Source organism: Lagenorhynchus albirostris, chromosome X (genome assembly GCF_949774975.1).
Source record: "Lagenorhynchus albirostris chromosome X, mLagAlb1.1, whole genome shotgun sequence".
NCBI lineage: Eukaryota > Metazoa > Chordata > Mammalia > Artiodactyla > Delphinidae > Lagenorhynchus > Lagenorhynchus albirostris.
The window spans coordinates 5,371,199-5,397,432 of NC_083116.1; the positions used below are offsets into that span (position 1 = coordinate 5,371,199).

General features: G+C 42.2%; 1 protein-coding gene across 1 annotated transcript in view; it reads right to left on the minus strand.

The window, feature by feature from the left end:
* AFF2 (ALF transcription elongation factor 2) overlaps positions 1-26,234 on the minus strand; it is a 487,094-nt gene that overhangs the window by 173,327 nt on the left and 287,533 nt on the right. The window contains exon 4 of the mRNA XM_060137245.1: positions 16,885-16,929. Coding sequence (XP_059993228.1) covers positions 16,885-16,929 — 45 coding nt within the window. The remainder of the gene's footprint in view (positions 1-16,884; positions 16,930-26,234) is intronic.

Below are 26,234 nucleotides of genomic sequence, written 5' to 3' on the forward strand. Positions count from 1 at the left end.
TCAGTTCAGCAGCATCCCCCTTAAAAAACGTTTTATGAAAGTAATGTAAATTATAGAAATCAAGAACATTTAGAAAACAAAACACTCACCCATAAGCTTATCACTCTAACACAATAAGAACTATTATTTCAGAGTATTTTCCTTTAGCTTCTTTTATTCATATGTTTACATAGCTACAAAATTTAAGCACATAAAATGTTATATTCTGGTTATTTCATTTGACATTATATTGTAAGTTTTCTTCCCATGTCGCTATATCATCCTCAAAGCTACCTTTTTAATGGTCAATTATTTTTTTGAGTGTATAACTCAGAATTTGCTTAACTATTCCCCTATTGTTGGATATATAGTAGCATTTTTTTTTTTTGCTATTACAAATAATGTTGTAATGATGTTCATATAGGTTTTTAGGGATTTGGATTTTCCCCAAGCATACATTCCCCAAAATAGAATGATAAATTATCAATGTCTCTCTAAAAACAGGGCAGCCAACCTAAATAAATGGGGAGGAATACCATATTCATGAATTGAAAGATACAACAAGGTAAAGATGTCAATTCTTCCCAAATTGACCTATAGATGTAACGCAGTGCTAACAGGTATTCAAGCAGGATTCTTTGTAAATGTAGACATCATGTTCCTAAAATTCATACGGAAAGGAAAGGGAACTAGAATAGCCAAACCATTTTAGAAAAAGAGCAAAGTTGGAGGATTCACACTATCCTATTTTAAGACTTACTATAAAGCTACAATATTCAAGACATTATGGTATTGGTGAAAGGCCAGGGACATGGGCCAGTGGAAGAGACTACAGAGTCCAGAAATAGACCCATATAAATAAGGTCAATCTACTTTTTACAAAAATGCAAAATCAATTCAATAGTGAACGATAGTCTTTTCAACAAATAGTGCTTCAACACAATGAACAAAACAAGCTTCAACCTACACCTCACACCACATACCAACGTTAATTCAAAACAGATGAAAGACATAAATGTAAAAAATTAAACTATAAAACTCTTAGAACAAAACATGGAAGAAAAATTTTATGACCTTGGGTTAAACAACAAGTTTATAGTCTTGACACCAAAAATCACAATCCATTAAAGAAAAAAATGATAAATTTGGCTTCATCAAATTAAGAAATTTTGCTCTTAGAAAGGCCTCATCAAGGGAATGAAAAGACAAGCCACAGACTGGGAGACAATATTTTCAAATAACATAGTTGACCAAAAGTTTATATCCAGAATACAAAAAGAACTCCCCAAATTCAACAATAAGATAAAAGACAACCTGATTTTTAAAATGAGCAAAAGAGAAGAGGAAAAGGATGGAAGGTGTATAGGCAAATGAAGATAGGATGCTATCAGCAGAAAAAGGACTATTCTGTTTATGAGATTTTTTTTTTTTTTTTTTTTGCGGTACATGGGCCTCTCACTGTTGTGGCCTCTCCCGTTGCGGAGCACAGGCTCTGGACGCGCAGGCCCAGTGGCCATGGCTCACCGGCCCAGCCGCTCCGCGGCATGTGGGATCTTCCCGGACCGGGGCACGAACCTGTGTCCCCTGCATCAGCAGGCGGACTCTCAACCACTGCGCCACCAGGGAAGCCCAATGAGATGTTTTATACAAACCTCATGGTAACCACAAAACATAAATGTACAGCAGAGACATGAAGCAAAAAAAAAGGAAACTGAGAAAAACGTCATAGAAAACCACCAAACCAAAATGGCAGACAGAAACACAAGGAAAAAGAAAACATGGACATATAGAACAACCAGAAAACATAAGATAAAATGGCAGTACTAAGTCCTTATCTATCATTCATCACCCTAAATGTAAATGAATTGAATTCACCAATCAAAAGACACAGAGTGGCTGAATGGATTAAAATACAAAACCCACATGTTATATGCTGCTTCCAGGAGACTCACCTCAGTTGTAAAGGCTGTTTGTGAAGGGATGGAAGATGATACTCCAAGCAAATTGCAGCCAAAAGAAAGTGGGGGTAGCCATACTCATATCAGACAAAACAGACTTCAAGCCAAAAAAAAGTAGCAAGCGATGAAGATGGACATTATATAATGGTAAAGTGAACAATTCATCAAGAAGACATAACAGTTATTAATATATATGCACCCAAGATAGGAATACCAAAATATATAAAGCAATTATTAACAGACCTAAAGGGAGAAATTGACAGCAACACAGTAATAGTAAGGAATGTTAACACCCGCTGACGTCAATGTATAGATCACCCAGATAGAAAGTCAACAAGGAAAATAGAGGCCACAAATGAAAATATCAGACCACATGGATTTGAAAGGTTTGTACAGGACATTCCATCCAAATGCAGCAGAATACACATTCTTCTCAAGCGCACATGGAAGTTTCTCAAGGACAGACCATATTTTGGGACACAAAACACGTCTCAATACATTTAAGAAGACTGAAATGATATCAAGCGTCTTTTCTGATCACAGTGGTATGATACTAGAAGTCAACTACAAGACGAAAGATGGAAAAATCACAGATATGTTGAGATTGAAAAACACACCACTAAGCAACTACTGGATTAATGAAGAAATCAAAGGAGAAATTTTAAAATACCTGAAGAAAAATGAAAATGAAAATATGACATACCACAATCTATAGGATGCAGCAAAAGGAGTAGTAAGAGGGTAGTTTATAGCAATACAGGCCTACCTCAATAAACAAGGAAAATCTCAAATAAACAATCTAACCTAGAGGAATTAAACAAATAACAAATGAGCTCACTGTCAGTAGGAAGGAAATAATAAAGATCAGGGCAGAAGTAAATCAAATAAAGACTGAAAAGACAATAGAAAAGGTCAATGAAACTAAGAGCTGGTTCTTTGAAAAGATAAATTGGCAAACCTTTAGCCAGACTCACTAAGAAAAAAGAGAAAAGGCTCTGATAAGTAAAATCAGAAATGAAAGAGGAGTGACTCACTTTGTTATAAAGCAGAAACTAACACACCATTGTAAAGCAATTATACCCCAATAAAGATGTTAAAAAAAAAAAGAAATGAAAGAGGAGAAATAACAATGGATATCCTAGAAATACAAAGGATTATAAGAGAATATTATGAGCTGCTATACACCAACAAATTGGACAACCTAGAAGAAATGGACAAATTGTTAGAATCATACAAACTTCCAAGACTGAATCATGAAGAAATAGAAAACGTGAATATAGACTAATTATTAGAAAAGAGATTGAAACAGTAATCAAAAACTTCTCACAAAAACAAAAGTCCAGGACCAGACAGTTTGGTAGATTTGGCCAATTCTACCAAATATTCAAAAAAGATTTAATACCTATCCTTTTCAAACTCTTACAAAATACTGAAGAGAAGGGAATGCTTCCTAACTGATTTTGTGGGGCCAACATTACCTTGATGCCCAAACCAGACAAATACAACACAAAAAAGAAAATTACAGGCCAATATCTCTGATGAGCACAGATGCAAAAATCCTCAACAAAATATTAGCAAACAGAATCCAACAATACACTGAAAAGGATCATACACCATGATCAAGTGGGATTTATTCCAGGGGTGCAAGGATGCTTCAACATCCATAAATCAATCCATGTGATACTCACATTAAAAAAAATGAAGGATAAAAAGCGTATGATCATCTCAATAGATCTAGAAAAAGCATTTAACCAGATTCAACACATATTTGTGACCAAAAAAAAAACCTCTCAATAAAACGAGTATAGAATGAACGTACCTCAACATAATAAAAGCCATATATGGCAAACCCACAGCTAACATCATACTCAGTGGTGGAAAACTGAAAGCTATCCCTCTAAAATCAGGAAGAAGACAAGGACGCCCACTCTGGCCACTGTTATTGGAAGTCCTAGCCAGAGCAATTAGTCAAGAAAAAGAAAAAAAGGGCATTCAAATTGGAAAGGAAGAAGTAAAACTCATTATTTGCAAGTGGCAAGTTTTTACATACAGAAAACCCTAAATACTCCATCAGAAACCTATGAGAAATAGTAAATGAATACAGTAAAGTTGGAGAGTATAAAATCAACATACAAAAATCTGTTGCATTTCTATATGTTAACAATGAGACAGCAGAAAGAGAAATTATGAAAACCATTCCATTTACAATCACAGCAAAAAGAATAAAATAGCCAGGAATAAATTTAACCAAGGAGGTGAAAAACCTGTACACTGAAAGTTATAAGAAATGTTGAAAGCAAATGAAGAAGACACAAAGAAATGGAAAGATATTCCATGCTCATGCATTGAAAGAATTAACATGGTTAAAATTTTCATATTACCTAAAGCAATCTATAGATTCAATGCAATCCCTATCAAACTCCCAAGGACATTTTTCACAGAAATAGAACAAAAAATTCTAAAATTTATATGGAACCACAAAATACACCAAATAGCCAAAGCAATGTTGAAAAAAGAAGAGCAAAGCTGGAGGTATCACCCCCTGGTTTCAAACTATATTACAAAGCTACAGTAATCAAAACAGCATGGTTCTAGCAGAAAAACAGATACACAGATCAATGGAACAGAATTGAGAGCCCAGAAATAAACCCACACATATACGGACAAATAATTTATAACAAAAGAGCAAAGAACACACAATGGGAAAAGGATAGTCTCTTCAATAAATCATCTTGGGAAAACTGGACAGCCACATGCAAAAAAGGTAACTAGACCACTGTCTCACACCATATACAAAAATCAACTCAAAATGGATCAAAGACTTGAATGTAAGACCTGAAGTCATAAAAATCCTAGAAGAAAACACAGGCAATACACTCTTTGATATTGGTCTTAGCAATATCTTTCTGGATATGTCTCCTCAGGCAAGGGAAACAAAAGCAAAAATAAACAAATGGGACTATATCATAACAAAAAGCTTCTGCCCAGCAAAAGAGACCATCAACAAAATGAAAAGACAACCTATTGAATGGGAAAAGATATTTGCAAATCACATATCTGATAAGGGGTTAATATACGAAATACATAAAGAACTCACACAACTCAACAACAAAAAACCAAACAACCGATTAAAATGGGTAGAGGAGTCGAACAGGCGTTTTTCCAAAGACATACAGATGGCCAACAGGCACTTGAAAAAAGTTCAACATCACTAATTATTAGGGAAATGCAAATCAAAACCACAATGAGATATCACCTCATGCCTGTTAGAATGGCTACTATCAGAAAGGCAAGAAATAACAAGTGTCGGCGAGGACGTGGAGAAGAGAGAACCCTTATGTGCTGTTGGTGGGAATGTAAACTAGTGTAGCCACTATGGAAAACAGCATGGAGATTCCTCAAAAAATGAAGACTAGAACTACCATATGATCCAGAATCCCACTTCTGGATATTTATCCAAAGAATATGAAAACACTAATTTGAAAAGATATATGCACCCCTATGTTCACTGCCACATTATTATATAGCCAATATATGGAAGCAACCTAAGTGTCCATCAACAGAGCAACAGATAAAGACGTGGAACATATATACAATGGAATACTACTCAACCATGAGATGAGATCTCATCATTTGTGAAAACGTGGATGGACCTTGAAGGTATTATGCTCAGTGAAATAAGTCAGATGGAGAAAGACAAATACCATATGATTTCACTCACGTGGAATATTAAAAAAAAACAACAACAAAATGAATTTTAAAAAGCAAACCAAACAAAAACAAATATATAGATACAGAGAACAGAGTAGTGGTTACCAGAGGGGAAGGGGCGGGGCACAGGGATGGCAAAATGGGTAAAGGGAATTGACTGTATGGTGATGGATGGAAATGAAATATTTAGTGGTGAGCATGCTGTCATGTATACAGAAGTAGAAATATATGGTACACATAAAACTTATATAGTGTTATAAACCAATGTTACCGCAATAAAAATAAATTTGAAAAAATGGGCAAAAGATTTGAATGGCCACTTCATCGAAGAAGATATACAAAAATGAAGACAGATGCTCAACATCATTTGTCATTTGTGAAATGCAATGTAAAGCCACAATGATATACCACTATACACCCATTAGAAAGGCTTAGATTAAAAAATAACAATAAGATCAAGGGCTAGCAAGGGTGTGAACGACTGAGTCTCATATATACAGCCACTCTGGAAATGGCACAGCCACACTGGAAAACAATTCAGCACTTTTTTATAAGTTTAAACATACACTTGACTCAGCAGTCCCACTCCTAGGTATATACCCAAGATAAATGAAAACATATGTCCACACAAACTTCTGTACATGATTATTGATAGCAACATTATTAATAATCACAAAAAAACCTAGAAACAACCCAAATATTCTTCAATAGGTGAATGGACAAACAAACTGTGGCATATGTATGTAATGGAGTGTTACTCAGAAAGTAGTGAACTGTTGCTGCATGCAACAACCTGAACGAATTTCAAAGTCATATGCTGAGTGAAAGACGCACTATGGAAAGTTTACATTACTGTATGATTCTGTTTATATGACACTCTGGCAAAGGCAACACTGTAGGGACAGAGAAGAGGTCAGTGGTTGCTAGAGTTTGGGGGTGGGGAGAAGAGTCTGACTGCACAAGGGTAATGGGAAGGAACTCTCTGGGATATTGGAATTGTTCTGTATTCTGTTAAAGGTAGTGATTACAGGAATCTGTGCATATGTTAAAACTCAAAGGATGGTAACTAAAAAATAAAAGCTAAATTTTACTGAATGTAAGTTTTTTAATGTGCTGGCCAGAAATCAATACCACATGCCAAGTGTAGTCTAAGTAGAACAAAGCAGAGGGGATCTATCCCCCTCTTATTTCTAGGTGTTCTAGATTAGGGGTCAGCCAACTACCTCTCACAGGCCAAATCTGGCCCACTGACTGTTTTTGTCGATAAAGTTTTATTGCAACACAGTCACCAGCATTCTTTTCCATATTGTCTATGGATGTTTTCATGCTAAAACAACAGAGTTGAGTAGTTGAGACTGAGAACATATGCCCTAAAAAGCCAGATATATGTATAATCTGTCTCTTTACAGGAAAAGTTTTCCTTTACAGGAAAAGCCCTGCTGTAGATACTTGTCTTTAATTAATACAGTTTTAGGCAGCAATATATGTCTACTCTAAACACTGGTGGACTCAAGTGAATTACCCTATAGCTATACTCCTATGAAACTTCATTTTATCAGATTTAGTCCATCTGGTAAGCTGTTTTCCTGATTCTGACCTGTGGCATTATTAGCAATCTCACCTAGCTTTATTGTTATCCAGTGGGTCAGGGTCTGAGTTCTGTAATAATCACTTAAAACCTACTCTTTCACCCCTGTGTCCTCATGGTGAAAAGCAGAATGCGTAACGGTTAACAGCATGGATTCTGAAGCCAGACTGCCTGGGTCGAGATCTTAGCTGTGCCACTGGTTAGCTGTTGAACTTGGAAAGCCACTTAAGCCCAAAGTCCTTCCATTTCATTATCTGTATCGGGGGGTGATAATAGTATTTGCTTCCTGGCATTGGTATGATGATTATATGAGTTACTATATGTGAAATTCTTAGAACAGTGCCAGGTACAAAAAACTGCTATGTAATTGTTTGATATTATTATTAGTGTGCACATTCAGTTCAGGCCAACCTGAGTTCCAATCCTGTTTCACCTGCTTAGTAGCTGTATGATTATGTGACCTGGAGGAATTTATTCAACCTCTCTGGGGCCTCCAGGTTGCCCTTGACCCATTAATCGGTGGTCTCTGTGTAATGAGCTAAGCACTGCTGGAGAAAATCACACAATCTACAGATTGGGACCTACGCAAACAGGTCTGCAGGATCACCCGATCCTTGACATTGCCTCATAATCTTACTGTATCCCTTAGATTGCTCCCTCTCTCCCTTTCAATGACTATTTCAAACCTTCTCCGATCTCCTCAAACATCTGAACTTTCCCCTGACTGCCTCCTACCCCTGCCAGCTTATCAGGAGACAGGCAGGAAATGAAAAATGTAGAAATTCTCCCATATTTACTTCTCATATTTTATGAGTTTGTTTTTAATCTTTCATACATCTGGAACTAATATTGTTGTGTGGTGTGAGGTAAAGATTCAAGATTAACTTAGGGAGAACAGAAATGTTTGAAATATCATTTTCCTATCTCAGAATGGTATGACTTTCCATTTGTTTACATATGCTTTGGTATCTCTCGTAGTGACTTAGTGTGTTCATATAGCTCTGGCATACTTCTTGTAAATGAACGCATAAGATATAAATGGAGGCTTTTTGCCCATTATATCTTTTAGTTGATTGCCTTACATATAAAGACAATGTCTATATATTTATTTTGCATACTGAAACTTTGCAGAATTGTATTGTTCATAATGATCATTTTGGTTATTTCTCTTGGGGTTTTCAGGAAAACAATATATATAATCTACAAATAATAATCATTTTACACATTCTCTCCCATTTTAATACCTCTTATTTCTTTAGTTTGTTTAATCACCTTGGCCAACCTCCAGAACAATATTAAATAATAAGGATGATAAAGAATATCTAATCTTTTTTCTCGACTGTAATGGAAATGGCTCTAGAGTTTCTCTGTGAAACGTGACACTAGCTTTTGGGTTGAGATGGATATATTTTATCACATTAAGGATGTTTCCATCTTCTTCTGTCTTATCAAGAGTAAGTGTTGAGTTTTGTCAAGTATATTTTAGCATTTACAAAGATGATCATGTAGGTTTTTTCTTTCTTATTCTATTCATAAAAGGCATTACATTAATGGGCTTCCTAATATTGAACCAGCTTTACATTCCTGCAACAAAAGCCACTAAGTCATGCTGCATAGCCTTTAAAATACTATCTGATTCTCTTCATTAGTATTTCATTAAGGAAATTTGCATCAGTATTCACAAGTGATATTATTCTGTAATCTTCTTTTTTATATACTGTTTTTGTAAGATTTTGGTATCGATATTATGTACTAGTTTAGCTTTTCTAAAATAATACTCAGCAAATGTTTCTTGTTCTATGTTCTGGAACAGCTAAGCTATATTATACCTTAATGGTTTGGTTGAATTTTCCTATGAAACCCCTTCTGGGAGTGATGACTTCAGTAATGGGTGGGACCAGTCTCCATTTCATTGACGGTGATAAATCTGTTTAGATTTTCTCTCTTCTGGAGTCAGTCTCAGTCAATTATATTTCACTAGAAAAATTGTCCACCTCATCTAGATGCTTATATTTATTTGTACAGAGGTGAGTAAATTGTCACTTGTGATTATTTTATTTTCTCTGTATCTGAGAGGTTATTTCTCTTTAACATTCCTTGTTTTATGTATTTGTGTTTTTGCCCTTTTTTTCTTGATGAGGATAACTAACAAATTATTTATTGCTGTTACTCCTTCATTTAGGAGAAAACATCCTAAATGTGCTAATTCTAATGATTTTCTGTTCATAATCCATTACTTTGCAGTTCTTTATTTATGTACTTTTTAAATAGCCTCTTTAAGCTCTTGTATCACTGCTTTGGCTCTTGTTTTTTAGATAAAACTGCTTTTTAAAAAAATTTTTGGCTGCGTTGGGTCTTCGTTGTTGCGCACAGGCTTTTCTCTAGTTGTGGTGAGCGGGGGCTGCTCTTTGTTGCGGTGCGCAGGCTTCTCGTTGCGGTGGCTTCTCTTGTTGCAGAGCACGGGCTCTAGGCGCGTGGGCTTCAGTAGTTGTGGCTCGCGGGCTCTAGAGTGCAGGCTCAGTAGTTGTGGCTCACGGGCTTAGTTGCTCCGCAGCATATGGGATCTTCCCGGACCAGGGCTCGAACCCATGTCCCCTGCATTGGCAGGTGGATTCTTAACCACTGCACCACCAGAGAAGTCCCAAAACTGCTTCATTTTTTTTTTTTTTTTTTTTTTTGCGGTACGCCGGCCTCTCACTGTTGTGGCCTCTCCCGTTGCGGAGCACAGGCTCCGGACGCGCAGGCCCAGCGGCCATGGCTCACGGGCGCAGCCGCTCCGCGGCATGTGGGATCTTCCCGGACCGGGGCACGAACCCGTGTCCCCTGCATCGGCGGGCGGACTCTCAACCACTGCGCCACCAGGGAAGCCCTCATTTTTAAACAATTCACACCACTACGTTGGTCATAGCTTTAACACGTTCCCTAGCAACGTTTCTTCTGCTACATTTTTTCATATGCTATTTTTTTAAGTTTTGCATAGCTCTCATAGTGATTCCTGTTTTATTATTACTCATTTTTTAGGGACAGGCATTCTTCCTGGAGCAGTTATTTGCAGGATACGTTTGTGGCAGTGGCGGCCATGGCTTAATATTACCAGACTAGCAGGAATTCTCTTCTGAACACCAGGGTGTGCCACCCAGTGCTTCGGCCTTTACTTCTGCCTTATCAAGAAACATCAGCTCTGCAAGCTGCTCTCAAAGCAGCCTCTGGCTCTTCCACCTTGCCTCAGCAACAACGTGCTTTCCACAAATGTGGATTAGTTATGTAATTTCTCATCCGGCTCGGCCTTTCCTACTTCTCAAAATACGCACGTCTCAGAGTTGGCCCACGGAAGCTCCCATCACAAACCTTCACACCCGTGCCCATGATTGCAATATCTTTTTTGCCTTTTGTGGTGTGCCTCTTATCCTGAAAATCAGTGCTTCATCATCTATGCCCCAGGGCCATGACCATGGGAATCATCTCTTGGAGTCTTCCCTGTTTGATCTTTACAAAATAGTGATTTAGGCTTAGGGATGTCTTCTGGTTAGAGCAATTTCGGAGTTTACATTTCTTTTTCTCATTCTCCATAATGCTTTTGGTGAGTTACAAGAGAATGGGGCAAGCCTTGCTTTGTGCTTTCATTTCAGAACTGGAAGATGCCTACCAAATTGATTCTGAGAGGCTACCTTCTCCATGAGACACTGGTTTTACCTTTACACAGATGCACATGGAGTGGTTAACCTCCTTGCATTAGACATTTTTTCCCAACCCAATCCCACGAGCACAGCTAGGACAAAAAAAAAAACTGGTTCTTAAACAACAGTTGGAAGCTATTACTTCTTTCAGATATGCCTAGACTGCTTTTTGGCAAACGAATACATTGTTTCATTACCCTCCCTGTACATCCAAGATACAGAAAGCAGGTGTAAATTCTACACGTGGCTTAAATTCTCACGTGCTTTCATTCAACTCAAGAGAAAATAATAAATCACTATATTTGCAAAAAGAAACAAGTTGACAGAAAACAGGCTTATTTTTATAGCACACCCAAGATATATAGGGACTCATATATTTACTCAGCTCTTTTAAAGGGCTTACTCTTGTTCGCTCCCTGGACAGCTAAATGCTGAGTTGCTAAGTTACTGGTATTTGACATCATCTCTTCCCTGACATGTCCCAGGTTTGACAGGTTCCCATGATTCACTGGGCCAGTCACCTCGTTACCCACGTTACTCATTTACCCAATGACGTCTGGATAATCATTTAAAATTCACATCATACACTAGCTGCAAACCCCCAGGTTCCCCGTGAAAATATTTAAACTGCTTTACAGGCTCTAAGTGAATCTGGAAGCCCACTGGATGGCTTACCTACATTGTTCACGTAATAGTTGTTATAATTAAATTTAGCATCTTTCTTCTGGGTTGGTTTGTGTGTGCGAAAAGAGGAAATGATTATTGGGAGGCAAATAATGGGTAATATCTCTTATGGGCTAATTTGGTTCCATGAATAGCTCACCTCACACATGCATGTTATGTATGAAGTCCATTAGTGCTTTGAGTTAGCTTCAGAAAAGGTAATACTCCACATAAGTTACCCATTCAGGGGCATTTTCACCTGCTGACAAATTTACATATTTCCCAGTGTCAGTAGGTAGGAACTAGTCATCAGAATAGCAGAGGGTGCAATCATTGGTTAGTCCGTTTATTTGACTCCATCAGTGTTAATGTTAATTACAGTCTAAATTATATTTAGCAGTTGTTGTCTTTCTTGGATGGAACACTATATTACTATTTCAAGAAACTATAATTTTGAAAGTCCACACCAGAATAGGATAGATGCTTTCTGAATCATCCTGGGAGGATTAGTATTTAAGACGGCTATGGAGAAAATCGTTTGCATGATTCCAATTTGAACATTATTTATACATTAATTTGACAGGATATAAAATCAATTGCCTAATTATTGGTTAAATTTATCAAAGGAATTCTACTGAAAGGTGCTTGATTATGCTGCATAGTTATGATAATATAATCAAAATTCCTTTCAGACGTAATTGTCTGATCAGTTTTGCTCCCCAATCCATTTTTTTTCTCACTCTTAAGATGGGCTTTTTCATTCGTTTCCCCTTTAAAAGTAAAAACTAGCAAGCACTGTACATGGCCGTCCTCTAATTATTTGGTAAGTTCTTTCCACACTAAAACTGTGCACTTAAACATAGACCTAATAAGCAGAATTGCCATAATTTAAAATGTTGTAAACACAGATCACGCTGCAATCAAAAGAGGTGCCCATGCCGGTGTTTACAGACCTGATCCATATGGCAGGGAGAAATCTGTAAGACGATAGTTTATCAAATCAAGTTCCCTAAATCCTAGCTAGCAAATTCAGCATCCCTCATAAACAGTGAATTACCCATACAGATGTTTGCTTATGAAATTATCAACTACGGAAGGTACTTAGCTAGGAAACACGATCTGTTCGGCGTCAAATCTAAGAGAAGTGCTGTATCTGCATTTGTGACTCTGGAAAGGATTTAATTGATAGTCTGTTGATATTTTTAAGTCAATTCTTGCTAAGAACAAATAAATCATACCACTGCAGAAGAAATAATCATTGAACATCCATCCTCAGCTAGGAGCATTTAGTGCAGACTGCTCTCCTCGGCTTAACTCTTCCAGAAATGATTACTCTAGGACCCATAAAACCCGGCGGAGCTAGAAAAGAAGCCGCCGCTGTGGCCCAGATTATTACATACGAGCAGCTTAGGAATCCCTCATATGACAGATGAATTGTAACTGCAGAACGCCATCACTAGGGCCAGAGTTATTATTATTTTTCATTTCTGTTGGTACTCGAGGGTAGCTTGAGTCTGAAGAGAAAATGGCATGCTGATGGAAACAGGTACGCAGGCTGGGCTGCGCTGCACAGATGTGCTGCCTTTAAGTTTCTGATCTGCAAAATTTATAATAAGCAATAATATACTTGACAAGGAGCAAAGCCCTCTGAATTTCCACAGCTTGTTTTGTGGAAGAAGGGCAGGTGGCGGGAAAGGTGTTGTGGGCTGATGAATTCTGATTTGTTGGAAAAACTACGTGGAATTATTTTGGCACAACTGAGTGTGTGCGAATTAAGGAAACAACAGAAGCTGAAATGAACTGTTGGTTGATGCCATTGTAATGTTAATCGTAAGAGCCCGGAGCTTGTGGAATAAGGATGGATTCAAGTAAGCCAACAGGAACAGAGAACAGGAGGGGGCAGCAAGAGGATTGTTAGAACCGGTTGTTTGCCCTGAGGGCGAATTACTCAACCTCCCTGGCTTTCCATAACTAGTAACTAATAATAAAATCTTTTAGTTCTGTTGTGAAAAGTAAATGACATAATGCACTTAAGTATTCTGCCTGCATGAAGTCGCACATTACTACTATTACTTTTTTATTAGTAGCAGTAATTTGTTATTGTTATTCTTTTATTATTTGAAATGCGATTTGAAAATATTCAAGATGTCCGGAAGAATTCATTCCTAAGACCGGCTCAGATTTTGTCGGTGTGCTGGTATTCCCAGTTAGAGTTGCTAGGAGTCAGTCTGCCGAGCATCTGAGGCAATTTTTTTTGAATCCAGAGATTTTCACTGTAGGTTTGTGACACGGTGGTTGACAGGTGTAGGGCAAAGCGAAGACCAGACTCTCCTTGTGCCTCTGCCATATACTAGCCTCACCCAGGGTGGCAGGTCATGTATAACCTCTCTGGGCCCCGATTTCCTGAAACACTGGGTTGGCCAAAAAGCTCATTCGGGTTTTTCCATAACATCTTCCGGAGGACCCGAACGAACTTTTTGGCCAAGCCAATAATAATGGACTACCATGGTTCCTACGATCAAAATAAGATAATGAGGTTCAAGTACTCTGAAAGGCAGTCACGTGCTAGAGGGACATACGTTCGTCATATCAGATCAAGTCAGCCCTGGAAGACCAGACAAGGTGGGCTCCCGGGTAGAATGAGAGCCAGGAGTGCGTGGAAAGAGAAGCGGGTCTGAAGGGGAAAAATGGCGAGAGGGACTTTCAAAGGAAGCCAACTGGTTTGAACTTGAACAGCGTTTTGAAAAGGGGGCCCAAATCCAATGCGTTAGGCCAAAGTACTTCCACCGCCTGGGCACTGAGGGGCTGAGAGCGGGGAGAGGCCAGTCGTGTCCTACTTCGTCTGTACCAACGTGCGATGAAGTGACTTTGCCTGCTGGGCTGTAGAGGGAAAAAAGGGGGACTCGGGGAGGTGGGAAAGTTGGGCGAGCCGACAGACGGAGGTCTCTCCCCGTTACACGTGCCGGCGGTGTGTACACATTACAGGCTCGCTCACGGCAGAGGAGAGGGATGTAAGGGTGCAGAATGACCCCCTGTTCTCCAGACGAGGAAATTGAAAAGCCACACAGCTAGGAAGTGATGGAACGTCAGGAACAACCAGCGGCCAGCTTTTCCCACCCCTGGGCCAGAGCATCTTCCTCTGCAGAGCCCCCTTCAGTGAGGGAGAGAAGATGACCTTGCTCTGGACTCGGCTTAGTTGGAAAAGCACCGAGGGGGTCAGAGAGAGGAGGAGAGAAAGAGGAAAGGTATCTCCCCCCTCCAGCCCCTTCAAGAAGGAAGCAGATTGGGAGCAAGGTGACCAACAGACTTACTGTGGGATCGTCTGCAGGGCTCCGAGGCCCTCAAACAAACAGGAACGTGAACGTGCTGTAACAAAAGTGTCCAGCAAGCACTCTGTTGTGCCGTGTACTGTGGTCTATAAAATTCCAAGCATGGAGATTGAAACATGTCACTCTTCAATAAAGGAAAGTCCACTCATTAACGGTATTGCGAGAAAACGAAACAAAACAAAGACCCCAGAATTCTATACGATGTATAGCCCTTCGAAAGAAAAAGAAAGCCCATTCCCCTAGATTCTCTTTCAAGAACAACAGAAAGACTTTTGTTACTTTCTCAAAGGGAGCTACCTATTATGAGCTTATTAAGGTAACTACTTCTTTTCTTTCCGTGTTTAAGTGACATTCTGTTGTTTCTCTAAGTGGCTTCTCCAGCAGCCTGGAGTCGCCAGCCTCTGCCAGGTGTCCAGCCGGCTCCCCTCGCTCGGTCACTGTGTGGGCCACCTAGGCTCCAGGGCCAGGCTGCTCTGAAGTGGAGAATTCCAACTGTCACAAATGAGGTGGTGATTCTGAAACGGGTCTGGCATTCCTCTGGGGTTCAGAAAAGACCACTGACTTCATTTGGAAAAGCCAGACTACTGTAGGGACTAGAGGAAGAGGTTTCTTTCAGCATCGCCTTTCTCTAAAAGGCAGGTGGCCAAGACCCTCACAGTATTGGGTGTATTTCGTACATCTGCACTGTCTCCACCCGATGCAAGGTGCAGGGAGCAAGCGGCTGGGTTCCGAGGGTGCATCACGCTGTGGATTTCATGGCGGCTGCCCACACTCCCCACCCCACCTCCACCCCCGGCCCTTGGATCCCAGGGAGAGATGATGGAGGGGTTCCTGGACTCTTACCAAAGTAACCAGTACTCCCTTAACTCAGATCGTCTCATCTCTGATCAGAGTGATCGGACTCCCCTCTTTAACAGTTGGTAACAACGTTCTTGGGCTGGAAAAGGTGCACGAATGTCCACAGTGGGGGAATCTGGCGCCCGGTCAGCTCCATGGTGAACAGGTTTCTACGCCTTTTTATACCTTTGGCTGCATCTTCACAGGGTTTGCTTCCAACACTTACCAGGGAGAGTGTCGGGGGAGCTGAGGTGACTTGGGGAGGTGAGGAAAGGGGATGAAGAATATCCCCGGGCACAGAGATGGATTTCTTTCCCCAGTGGAAAGCCAGCATGTTTTTCTCCCGGCCACACTGATCGTTTCTCATAGTAAATAGCATTTATATACCTCTCGGCAGCGTATAAGGGAATTAGGACAGGCATTATTGTCCTCTTTTACAGACAAGGAAGGGAGATTCAGAAAGATGAAGTTATCTGTCCAAATTGCAGAAGTGACAAATGGTGGAGAGAGAACTCACTCCCATGATTCCTATTCTTCATATACCGCAACGCCTTAGGATGCCAACAGGCAGACACGGGAGATACATTTCTCTGCCTCGGCTTTGGTTTCTCCTTTTGGTTTAATCGTGTACTTTGGGAGAGGTCATTGCCACCTTTTGCAGCTCTGTGCTGTCTCCATGCCATTCTCATGCACCGGTTCACCCCCATTAGTACCATCTCCCACAACTTGCCATCATTCTCAAGTCTCTCCTCATCTCCTCCCCTCCACCCTGCCACTTCTCATCCCCTCGTTGTAGGCCACAATCTCCATGACCGTGTCCCATCAGCAACGTAGCAGGAGGCAGCAATGAGGCTGACCTGAGATCCCAGAGAACAGAAAGGCAAAGATTGCGGGTAGGATAATTGAACAGGAAACGTTTCCTAAAGGAGGTGGTGAGTCTCTGTTCAGCCCTGAAAAGACTCAGAAGGATGCGAGAAGGCGACAGAAGCTTGGTGAGATCAGGAGACTAGCTTGATTAGAGAGCAAGAAGACGAGGTAAGAAATGAGACACTCCCGGAAACAGAAGAGGAATGACTTTAAACAGCTTGAGCAGGTTGACTGCTTCATTATTAAAAGGCAGAGAGATAAAGGTTTAAACTCACCCGCAAGATTTCTTCAACACAGCTTGGGTCACTGGGAAGGCTCACCTAAAACAAAATAAACAAAAAAAGAAAATTAACCATAATCTAGTTATTCTCAGAAAAGCATGTTGTATAATATTTTACCCTGTCGGAAAAACTGCAAAGGAAGTAAATATAGCTATACATGTGGGGTTTTCCCCCTATGAAATACAAAGCAGTAAGTATCTGCAAATGGCCAATTTTGTTTTCTTTTACGGAAGCAGTAAGACCACAGTACAAGATGCAGAGAGGGCCTGGCTCTGTCACTGATTTGCTCCGGGACACGGAGCCACCCTCCCCTGTCCCCCGAGCTTCACTTTGCTCATCCATCCAAAGAAGGAGCTCGCCTTCCTGATCTTTGAGGCCTCTTCCACCCACTGACATACTTTACCATGTTATTCATAATCACAGATTTGTAGAAGAGGACGCCTATATGAACCACTTCTGTGATTAATTGAAGTCCCCTTTTAACTCAGGAGTCCAATCAGATGCCTACAGAGAGAATCTCACAAAGTGAACGCCCTGAGCTTTTCTCCTCAGTGTGACACCTTCCTAATCAATCAAAATTCAAGCGACTAGCAGAGCTGTACCGAGTACTGACTCCGCACCAGGCACATGCCCTTTCCTTCAGGAGCTCCAGAGTCAGTGAGAGCAAGAAACCAAATGCCGAAGTGAAACACCAGCTCTAAAGCTGTGTTTGATGAGGGACCTGAGGGGGGGACCACCAGCTGCAGGAAGGTCTACCAGGTGTGACGGCACCTGTGCAGGTACGGGCATCCCCCAAACCTTCCGAACACTCTCCTTCACACCTTCTCCACGAAGGCAATTTGATCACCTCCACTTCCCTCCAGTTCCAGTAGGGAGACCATTTGGTCTCTTTCACTCACTGCCTTGGGAGGTAAAAGGCCAGTCCTGTAAAGAGAGTACTGCCACAGAGGCTGTAGGTTCCAGGCCTCTCGCAAGGGCCATTAAGTCCTAATCCCCTAGTTACTCTGATAGATTAAGGTATAAACACAACTATATTTGAGAAAATGGGGAAGAGAATATGGCCCCAGTTTCCCTCGATCTTAAAAAAATACATGCTACAATCATCAGTAAATCTTAAATGAGCATAACAGTCACTACTGTACACAACGAATACTACTGACACAACGGAAAGAAGCAGAAGGAGACACAGTTTCCTCCCTCATGGAGTTTGTAGACTCAGGAAGAAGGTGGGTGTGAAGAAGCACATAGGTAATGGACGACTGTTACCATGGTAAGTACTATAAAGCAGGACATCCCATGGACACCAGTCCTGCAAAACGAAAGGTTCCGTGTCCAAAAAAGTATGGGCAATGCTGCCATGCACCCCCCTCTTGGTAACCCACGATGCAACTTAGAGGCTCTGAGACACCTATGTAATTGGTTTAAAGCAGCATGTTCCCAACTTTCTTGACTACTGATTGTTGGGTTTTTAGTTTTCACGTGTGTTTTTTTTTTCCAATTAACAATGATCGCCATTCCATAGAATGGGTGTTTGCAGAATATACACTAGGAGAGGCTGGTCTAACATATTACAGGATTACAGAACTCAACTGATTATTCTTAACAGCAAATAAAATCTCATTCCAAGGACTTCCCTGGTGGCGCAGTGGTTAAGAATCCGCCTGCCAATGCAGGGAACACGGCTTCGAGCCCTGGTCCGGGAGGATCCCACGTGCCGCGGAGCAACTAACCCCGCGAGCCCCAACTACTGAGCCCCTGTGCCACAACTACTGCAGCCTGTGTGCCTCGAGCCCGTGCTCCGCAACAAGAGAAGCCACCGCAATGAAGAGCAGCCCCCGCTCGCTGCCACTAGAGAAAGCCCGCGTGTGGCAACGAAGACCCAATGCAGCCAAAACTAACTAAATAAATTTTTTAAAAAATCTCATTCCATTGCTCAAGGCTCTAGCAACCGTATTTTCCAAGACAGTTGTTGAACTTCTAACATATACCTTCCCCAAACACAAAGGTCAAAATGATTACAGCCAAGACTTCAATCTTCAGTGTGGTTGTCCCACTGTATCTGTTGGGCTGCCCAACTCTCATGAAAAGGTCTTTGTTTTCCCTTTGCCACACAAACACACAAATGTTAATTTTGAAATAAAAGTGGGAAAAAAGTATGAGCCACATGCAGACACAGCGAGGACATTTGCCTACGAGTCTCAAGAGTTGGGTGGGAGGCTGATCTTACCCCTTGGGAACAGGACTTCACAACCTTACCCCTCTGAGTTCCAGTTTGCCCAACTATAAAATAAAATCGAGTAAAATAAAAGGACGATAAGAGTAATACCTGCTCCTTTCAAAGCTCACAAGGGTTTCTGCGAGCAGCAAATGAAATAAGGTATGTGAATGCGCTTTGTAACCTGCAAAGCCCCTCATGCTGCGTTGGGTTTTTAGCCCCTGCCCTGCTGGTCTCCTCACTGCCTTTATTACGAAGCCCAGTCTTCTCGTCTGCACAAGGTAAGATCTGACTCACTCTTGCCAACCGCAGATATCATGTCTACACCTGGTATTATAAATATCCGTTTCCTTATGGGGAAATGCTGTCAAAATAGAAAGAGTTGTGGACTCTGGGGAAGAACTCTGCCGACACGGACAGTCAAATAAATATGCATCCATACCGAGCGTTCAGACTTTTTTTTTCTTTTTTAGAAAATACTGGAATCCAGCATTGACATGGAGTCACCAGTCCTGCAAAGTCATCTAGCCCTGCTCCGCTGCTCTTTTCACCGCAAGACAACTCATTTGAGCCTCAAGTGGTTTTTTCCCCCCTGCAAGTGCTTTTGAATTAGCCAGCGAGCATCTCCTCTGTGCCTAGAACAGTGCTGGGCGAGGGGGGTCGGTGACACAAAGAGCCGTCAGACTTGGCCTGTTTCTCTCAGAGTTAAATGTCTAGATGGGACGGGAAAACAAACAATTGAGACCCACTGGGACATACATTGTAAGGTGGTGACAAGGGTAATAGGATCGCATTCATTCGCCCGTCCGCCTATTCATCAGTTCTCCCATTTACTTCTTTAGACAACAAATCCTGACTGAGCTCACACTGTGCTCAGGACGGTGCCAAGGGGAGGATTTAAAGACACCGAAGACAACCTAATTTCTGCCTTCGAGACTCCACGCAAATTGGGGGAGACAAACATTTACAAGGGGAAACAGACAATACGGAACAGGAGGTCTGACTTGGGTGTCAGGGGTACCTACCGGGTTCACGGACAGAGCCATGTCCGACAGGAGGTCCCAGCCGCCGAGGTCCCCATCGCAGTCCTCGCCCCATAAGGGGGTGAGAGGCCAAGGATTTGCCATGGCCGAGCAGTGCCGGGGCCACCTGAGGCCACTACAGGCTCAGAGCCCCCGGGGAACGGCACCCAGGTCACTCACACTGCGCTCTGGACAGAAGCCGGGCTCAGCCCCCGCTGCCTGGTTGCTCTGTCTGTCTGTCAGTGTGTCTCTCACAGCCCCGTCCTCTCGCAGGAACTGTGGAGGAGTCACTCGGACAGGTGTGACAGGAGGAGAACTAGTGGTGACACTGGGATTAGAACTGCCGCCTGACGAGTTGCCAAGCTGCCGCTTAATTCCGGAGCCACCTTCGCCTGCCTTTCAATGCACTCTTGAGTATTCAGAGAGTCCACAAAGCGCAAGTTAGCCACTCAGAGCCGGCGATCTCCTGCATCCCCCTCTCCGCCCCCTCCTCCGGGAGCAGAAAGCGAGCTGCACGCCGCCCGGGGAGGCTGCGCTCTCACTCCTGGCCCCAGACTACCCTCTCGGGCTGGGCACGGACGGGGTCCTCTAAGGGCCAGGGAAGGCAGGCGCCCATCGGGCAGGTGCTGAGTTGACTGAGAGCCCTCCCAAGTGCCTACCCTCTTGGCGTGTGACAGTGCAGGCTGCCACCCCATGTAGCCACACAGGGACCACGCGCAGATCATCTGCCTGGTGATAAAGACATATCTTAGGAAATAATCAGGGTACCTTTAAATCATCAAATATTCAATTAACTGCAGCAACAATAAATGAATTGCATAGGATGTTTTAATCACTCTGGAATTAATCAGTTTGGAGCACACTTCTTGGCGATTAGGGTAATACAAGATAGCAAAAATACCCTGATTGTGGCATTGAGAGACACTGATAGAAAACACGAAGATTCATGTAAAACATTAAAAGAATCATGATCATCACACGGTTAACCCAGTAGAGCGGGATGCGTGTCTCTGAGTACATTTTTATTAAGTGATTGCGAGGGAAAAGAGGTCTTTTTTTTTTTTTTTCTAAAATCACCCTGAAGTTTTCCCACAAAACCTGGCCATCTAAGTCCACTATTCTAGGCATGTTTCACCTTGACAAAGACTTCGCCCAGTAAAATTCACAAATTGCAAGTTTAATTGCCAGTGAACGCTTGGATTCTCCTAACAAGTGCAAGTGACACCGAGTGACACATCACTAACACCAAAATCCATGCTACCGGCCCAGTTAAACAAGATCCGCGACTGACACCGCCGGCAGCTTCCAAACTAATTCCATTTGTATTTTCATTAACAAATTGCCCCATTCATCCCCACGACTGACTGACGACACAGAGATCCCCTGACACGGCATCACTAACAAAATGAAAACTCAGGTTATGATATTCTAGTAGCAAATGAGTTTTCTGGCTTTTTAAAATGTTTAATCCCCATCATCGGTCATTTGTCCAAACAAGGAGCAGCAGCCTCTGAAGTTCCCATTCGCACTCACTTTGAGATCCCTTTATTTCCCCTCCCCATCCAGGGAGTCCCCGTTTTCCAACTTGGAAAAGGACGAACCCAGTTCAGGTAAAGATCTTTCTGTCCCTTGCTTCCTGCCACCTGTCCCTATTCTAGTTTGTATTCATGAGTCTACGGTTAAACGGGAACAGTTAACATAAACGCAGACAGAAATCCTCAGGTGATATAACTTTAATCAAAACAAAGAAGATTTCACAACAGTCACATGGTACAGCCAACCAGCTCATCTTCCCATTTCATTTTAATACAGCAAAAGTCCTGGGTGTCCAAGGAGTCGGTATTTAAAATACTGCTTCCGGCTAATTTTTAAGGGTGTCACATGGTCAAAATACCCCATGTAAAACAAGCTAATATTCACCATTCGCTCTAAGAAAAGAAGCAATAAAAAGTAGAGCATGATAGTCCCCGCTCGCTGCAACTAGAGAAAGCCTGTGCGCAGCAACGGAGACGCAACACAGCCAAAAATAAATCAATAAAATAAATAAATTTTTTAAAAGTAGAGCATGAAGATCAAAGGAATATACCACTTGCCATTTTAAGCTAAGTATAGAAAGTGACCCTGTGTCTAGAACCTTATGTGGAACTAAAACTAAAAAGGAAGACTCAGCGATCACATTTTATTTATTTGAGCAAATCAGTGAGATAATTTACTGTGCTTTCTGGGGGCATAAAGGGGTAGGGGAAAGAGCATGGGCTTTGAAGCTGGAGGGACTTGGATTTTAATCCCAGCTCTGATACTTAACTTGCTTTGTGAACTTGGGCAAGACACTTGAACTTCTCTGAGCCTCTGTTTCTCTATCTATATAAGGGAAATAAAATTCCACTTCGAGGACTGTCGTGAGGTTGAGATGAAGTGAGGCATATAAAAGTACCTTGCCTGGCAGTGGGTGCATCTGAAGTCTCCATCAACACCTTTTATTCGAAGTTCCCTCTAAGGCTCTTGGAAAGTTGTCAGCACCCTGAACCTTGGAACCACTGAGTACATAGTTTAGTCGCCTTGGAAATTGGCCCCCATGACATCTTGTGAATGTCGCTAATTATGAAATCCTATTCAGGGGCCCAGTGCATAAGGAGTCTCAGGCTGCGGCTCCATCTGGTAGCTCTCACTGAAGGTGACAAAGGAGGCTGGAGATGGGACTTGAGGGGGTAAGACAACAGAGAGCGAAGGGGGGCTGAAGGGGAAGGGGGGCGATGTGCTTCATTATGGGGACAGCTCTCCACTGATTACATTAGGTATGGGCAACGGCGGAATGCATATGCAGAAAGGCCCATCATCAGTGGAGAGGACCTAACGGCAGATGGAATTTGAAGTGAAGAGTACTTAATTCAGCGGGCTCTGAATAGCCATTAGCTCACTGTTCATTTATTTGGTCTAATAACTAGTTTCTATAGAAGAGTGAGCTATAAACGGGGGGTGGGGTGGGGGGTGAAAGTCTTAAAGAAAAGGTACACATCTAGAAAGATTACCCTAAGAAACCAAGAGCCCTTCTGGAAGAGGCTGGCTGCCTGACCCACATTCCCCCAGGACGCCCTGCCTCTGGTCACCGAGCTGTGCCTTCGCTGCCGGCGAGGCTCCCCAGGGACGGAGCCCCTCCTCCCACATTCTCCAGGCTTCTCGCCCAGATGCCTTAATCCCGCTGCTTTCACTCAAGCTGCATCCTCCTCCTTCGCTTCGCCGGCCTCCCAGACTCCGACCCAACTTGCTTGCCCCTTCCTGCCTGTGCTCTTCCCAGCCTTCTGTCTGCTCTCCGTGTCTGCCCTACAACCCAGAGACCTTCCAGCCACGGTCCCTGCCTTCTGAAATTCCTAGGCATGCGTACGACTCCTCAGGGCCCGCGGGATACCCACTTCTGTCCCATCCAAGTCCTAGCACGGAAACCAAGGACCATTTAAGATTAAAGTCTTCATTCCACGAAATCCCTACTTACTGCACTCCCATTAACATTAATGGCTATCTTGTGTGCAGGTCCACATGTAGTATCCACATCTCAACTTCAATTCTCTACCTCCTACACATGGACCATTTTCTCACTGATGCTAATTGTCAGATCCCGGGTGCACTTCCTCTTCTTCTGCTGACGGTTTTTAAATGCATGGGAAATGCAAACTGATTTTTGTACTAACTAATACAAACGTGAGGAAAAGAGTTATTTCATGGAGAACTATATTCAATATCCTATGATAAACCATAATGGAAAAGAATATATATTAAGAAAGAATGTATTGATATGTATGACCGAATCGCTTTGCTGTACAGCAGAAATTAACACGACATTGTAAATCAACTAGGCTTCAATAGAAAAAAAACACGAGGAAGCAGGCAACTCATATACCACATGTAGCAGACACGTACTATAGGCCTCAGCTATAAAACTAATTTCACACCTTAGTCATCCGAAGATGAAACTGCATCAAAAGACCATTTACAGTTTCTTTTGTGACGAGTCCACATTCCAGATAGCATGGCATACGATGTATCACACATCATGTATTCCAAAGCCACCCCTGAATCCTTAGGAGTGGCTAGGGGGACAGGAGGAAAATCAGGCAAGCATGATGTCCCAGAAAGCCAGAGAAGAAAGTGTTTCAAGGAGAAAGCAGCCATTCAGTAAGATAAGGATGCAGAATCGGCTGGGTTCGGCCAATCCTAGGCCATCTGGGCCATCGGCCACCTTGGACAGAGCCGTTTCAGCGGCATGCTGTGCATGTGACCCTCACCTCACCGGAGTGTGCTGAGGAGAGAGTGGGAGGGGCGGATGCAGGAGGGAATAAACAATTCCCGCTGTGACAGGGAGCAGAGAGACGGGGTGATAGGATGTGGTGATGCGGTGTCGAGGTTTTTCTTTGTATTTTAAGAGGGATGGTACTAAGGCATATTCATATACCAGTGGGTGTAACTCAGTGGAGAGGGGAAGAGACGTATCGCGAAAGAAAAAAATGGATGATTGTAAAAGCAAAGTCCTTGAGAAGGAGCGAACAGACTAGGACACAACTGGAGAGGCTGGCCTGAAAGAGGAGCGTGGACCCTTCTGGACAGTTCTTCCATTGTAACGGCAGGGAAGGCAGAGTGCCTTAGGTACATAAGCAATTGGGTTGGAGAAATTAAAGACGAGAAGATGAGGGGGTACTTGTCTGATTGTATCTATTTTTCTCTATGAAGTATGTGGCAAGGTCATCAGTGGAGAACGGGGCTGGTTATTGGAAACATGCGTAGGAAGGAAAGGTGGAAAAGGTTCTGTTGGAGAACAGGAAGAGGGGTAGGCTAGGAAAGTATAATAGAACTCTCTGGCAATACTGAAGAGCGAGAAAGAGGGAGCTATCGTGTGAAACACTGAAGGAGATGCTGTCTATGCCCACAGTACGGAGATAAAGGAAGGAGGAGGTAGGGGAAAGGAGACAATTGGAGGCCAAGTAGCCTCTGGCGATTTAGAAGGAGGTGGCTCTCTGCTCCCCACTAACAGCTACTGCACTTTCCCACACTGATCAGCTAATTAACCACAGCTCACAGTTCTCCAACTGCTCTAATCTATAAGGGACTTCATTCTGAATGGAACAAGCAGAGCGCCCAGGAGCACGAGCAATGATCTGCTGGGATCCCACAGTGGTGAATCTCACATGACCCACAAGCCCGGACGAAGTGGACTGCGGGGCCTGAGGAACGCCTCTCTGGGGGCTAAATGAATTCAGCTTTGTCCCTCGGGAAGTAGAGAGCGCCATTAACCCATATCCTCCTGAGAGAGATCATTCCTACAGAGCATTGGAAGGAATTTCCTAATTGTTTAAAGAAGAGCTGTTTTTAATCACTTAACTATTTTGTCCTTAAGAAAACTTTTACACATTTACTATGTTAGCAGGAGACATTTTAAAGTACGATTATCTTTTATAATACATCTTGGATTGACAACTTCTTCTAAGCATTTATGGTTTCTAGAGATACAAGACTTCCTCACCAGGGGGGAAAAAATGAAGTGGGAGTTCAGATTTTTCTGGTAGCTTCTGAAGACACTACCACAGGCATATTATGGGGTCTTAAATTACGTGCTGTGACCCCATTTAGAAAAGAACCTTTTAAATATGTATCTTTGGCTCCTATTTTCTGAAAATCTTTCAGAAAGGAAAGGTCTTCCCTTGACATTCGCAATCCCTCACCCTAAAGAAACTCCTTTCGTCTTCTTCTAAACACATAGCTAATGATTTAAGTGTCTGCTTTAAAACAAGAAACCTAGATTTCAGTTTGATTTTGCTCTATAGCTACATTTTCCTTAAAGCATCGTCAGTGGAATAGACTTTACAAATTGTACCCATACATGTCCTCAATAAAAAGGTGACAACAGAACACACTTGATAGAAAGTGTCTCCTCTTTCAGACTAACCTCTAACGAACTTGGCACCTTCTTGACTCTCTAAATCCTGCGCTTAGGATTGTCTTAATTGCCAGTGGTTGACACCGCGATGCCACAGAAAGAGACCTACAATTGCTCTTCTCTGACAGCGATGATCTGAGAGAACAAGCCCTGTGCACGGGAAGTGAATCCTCGCCAGCTC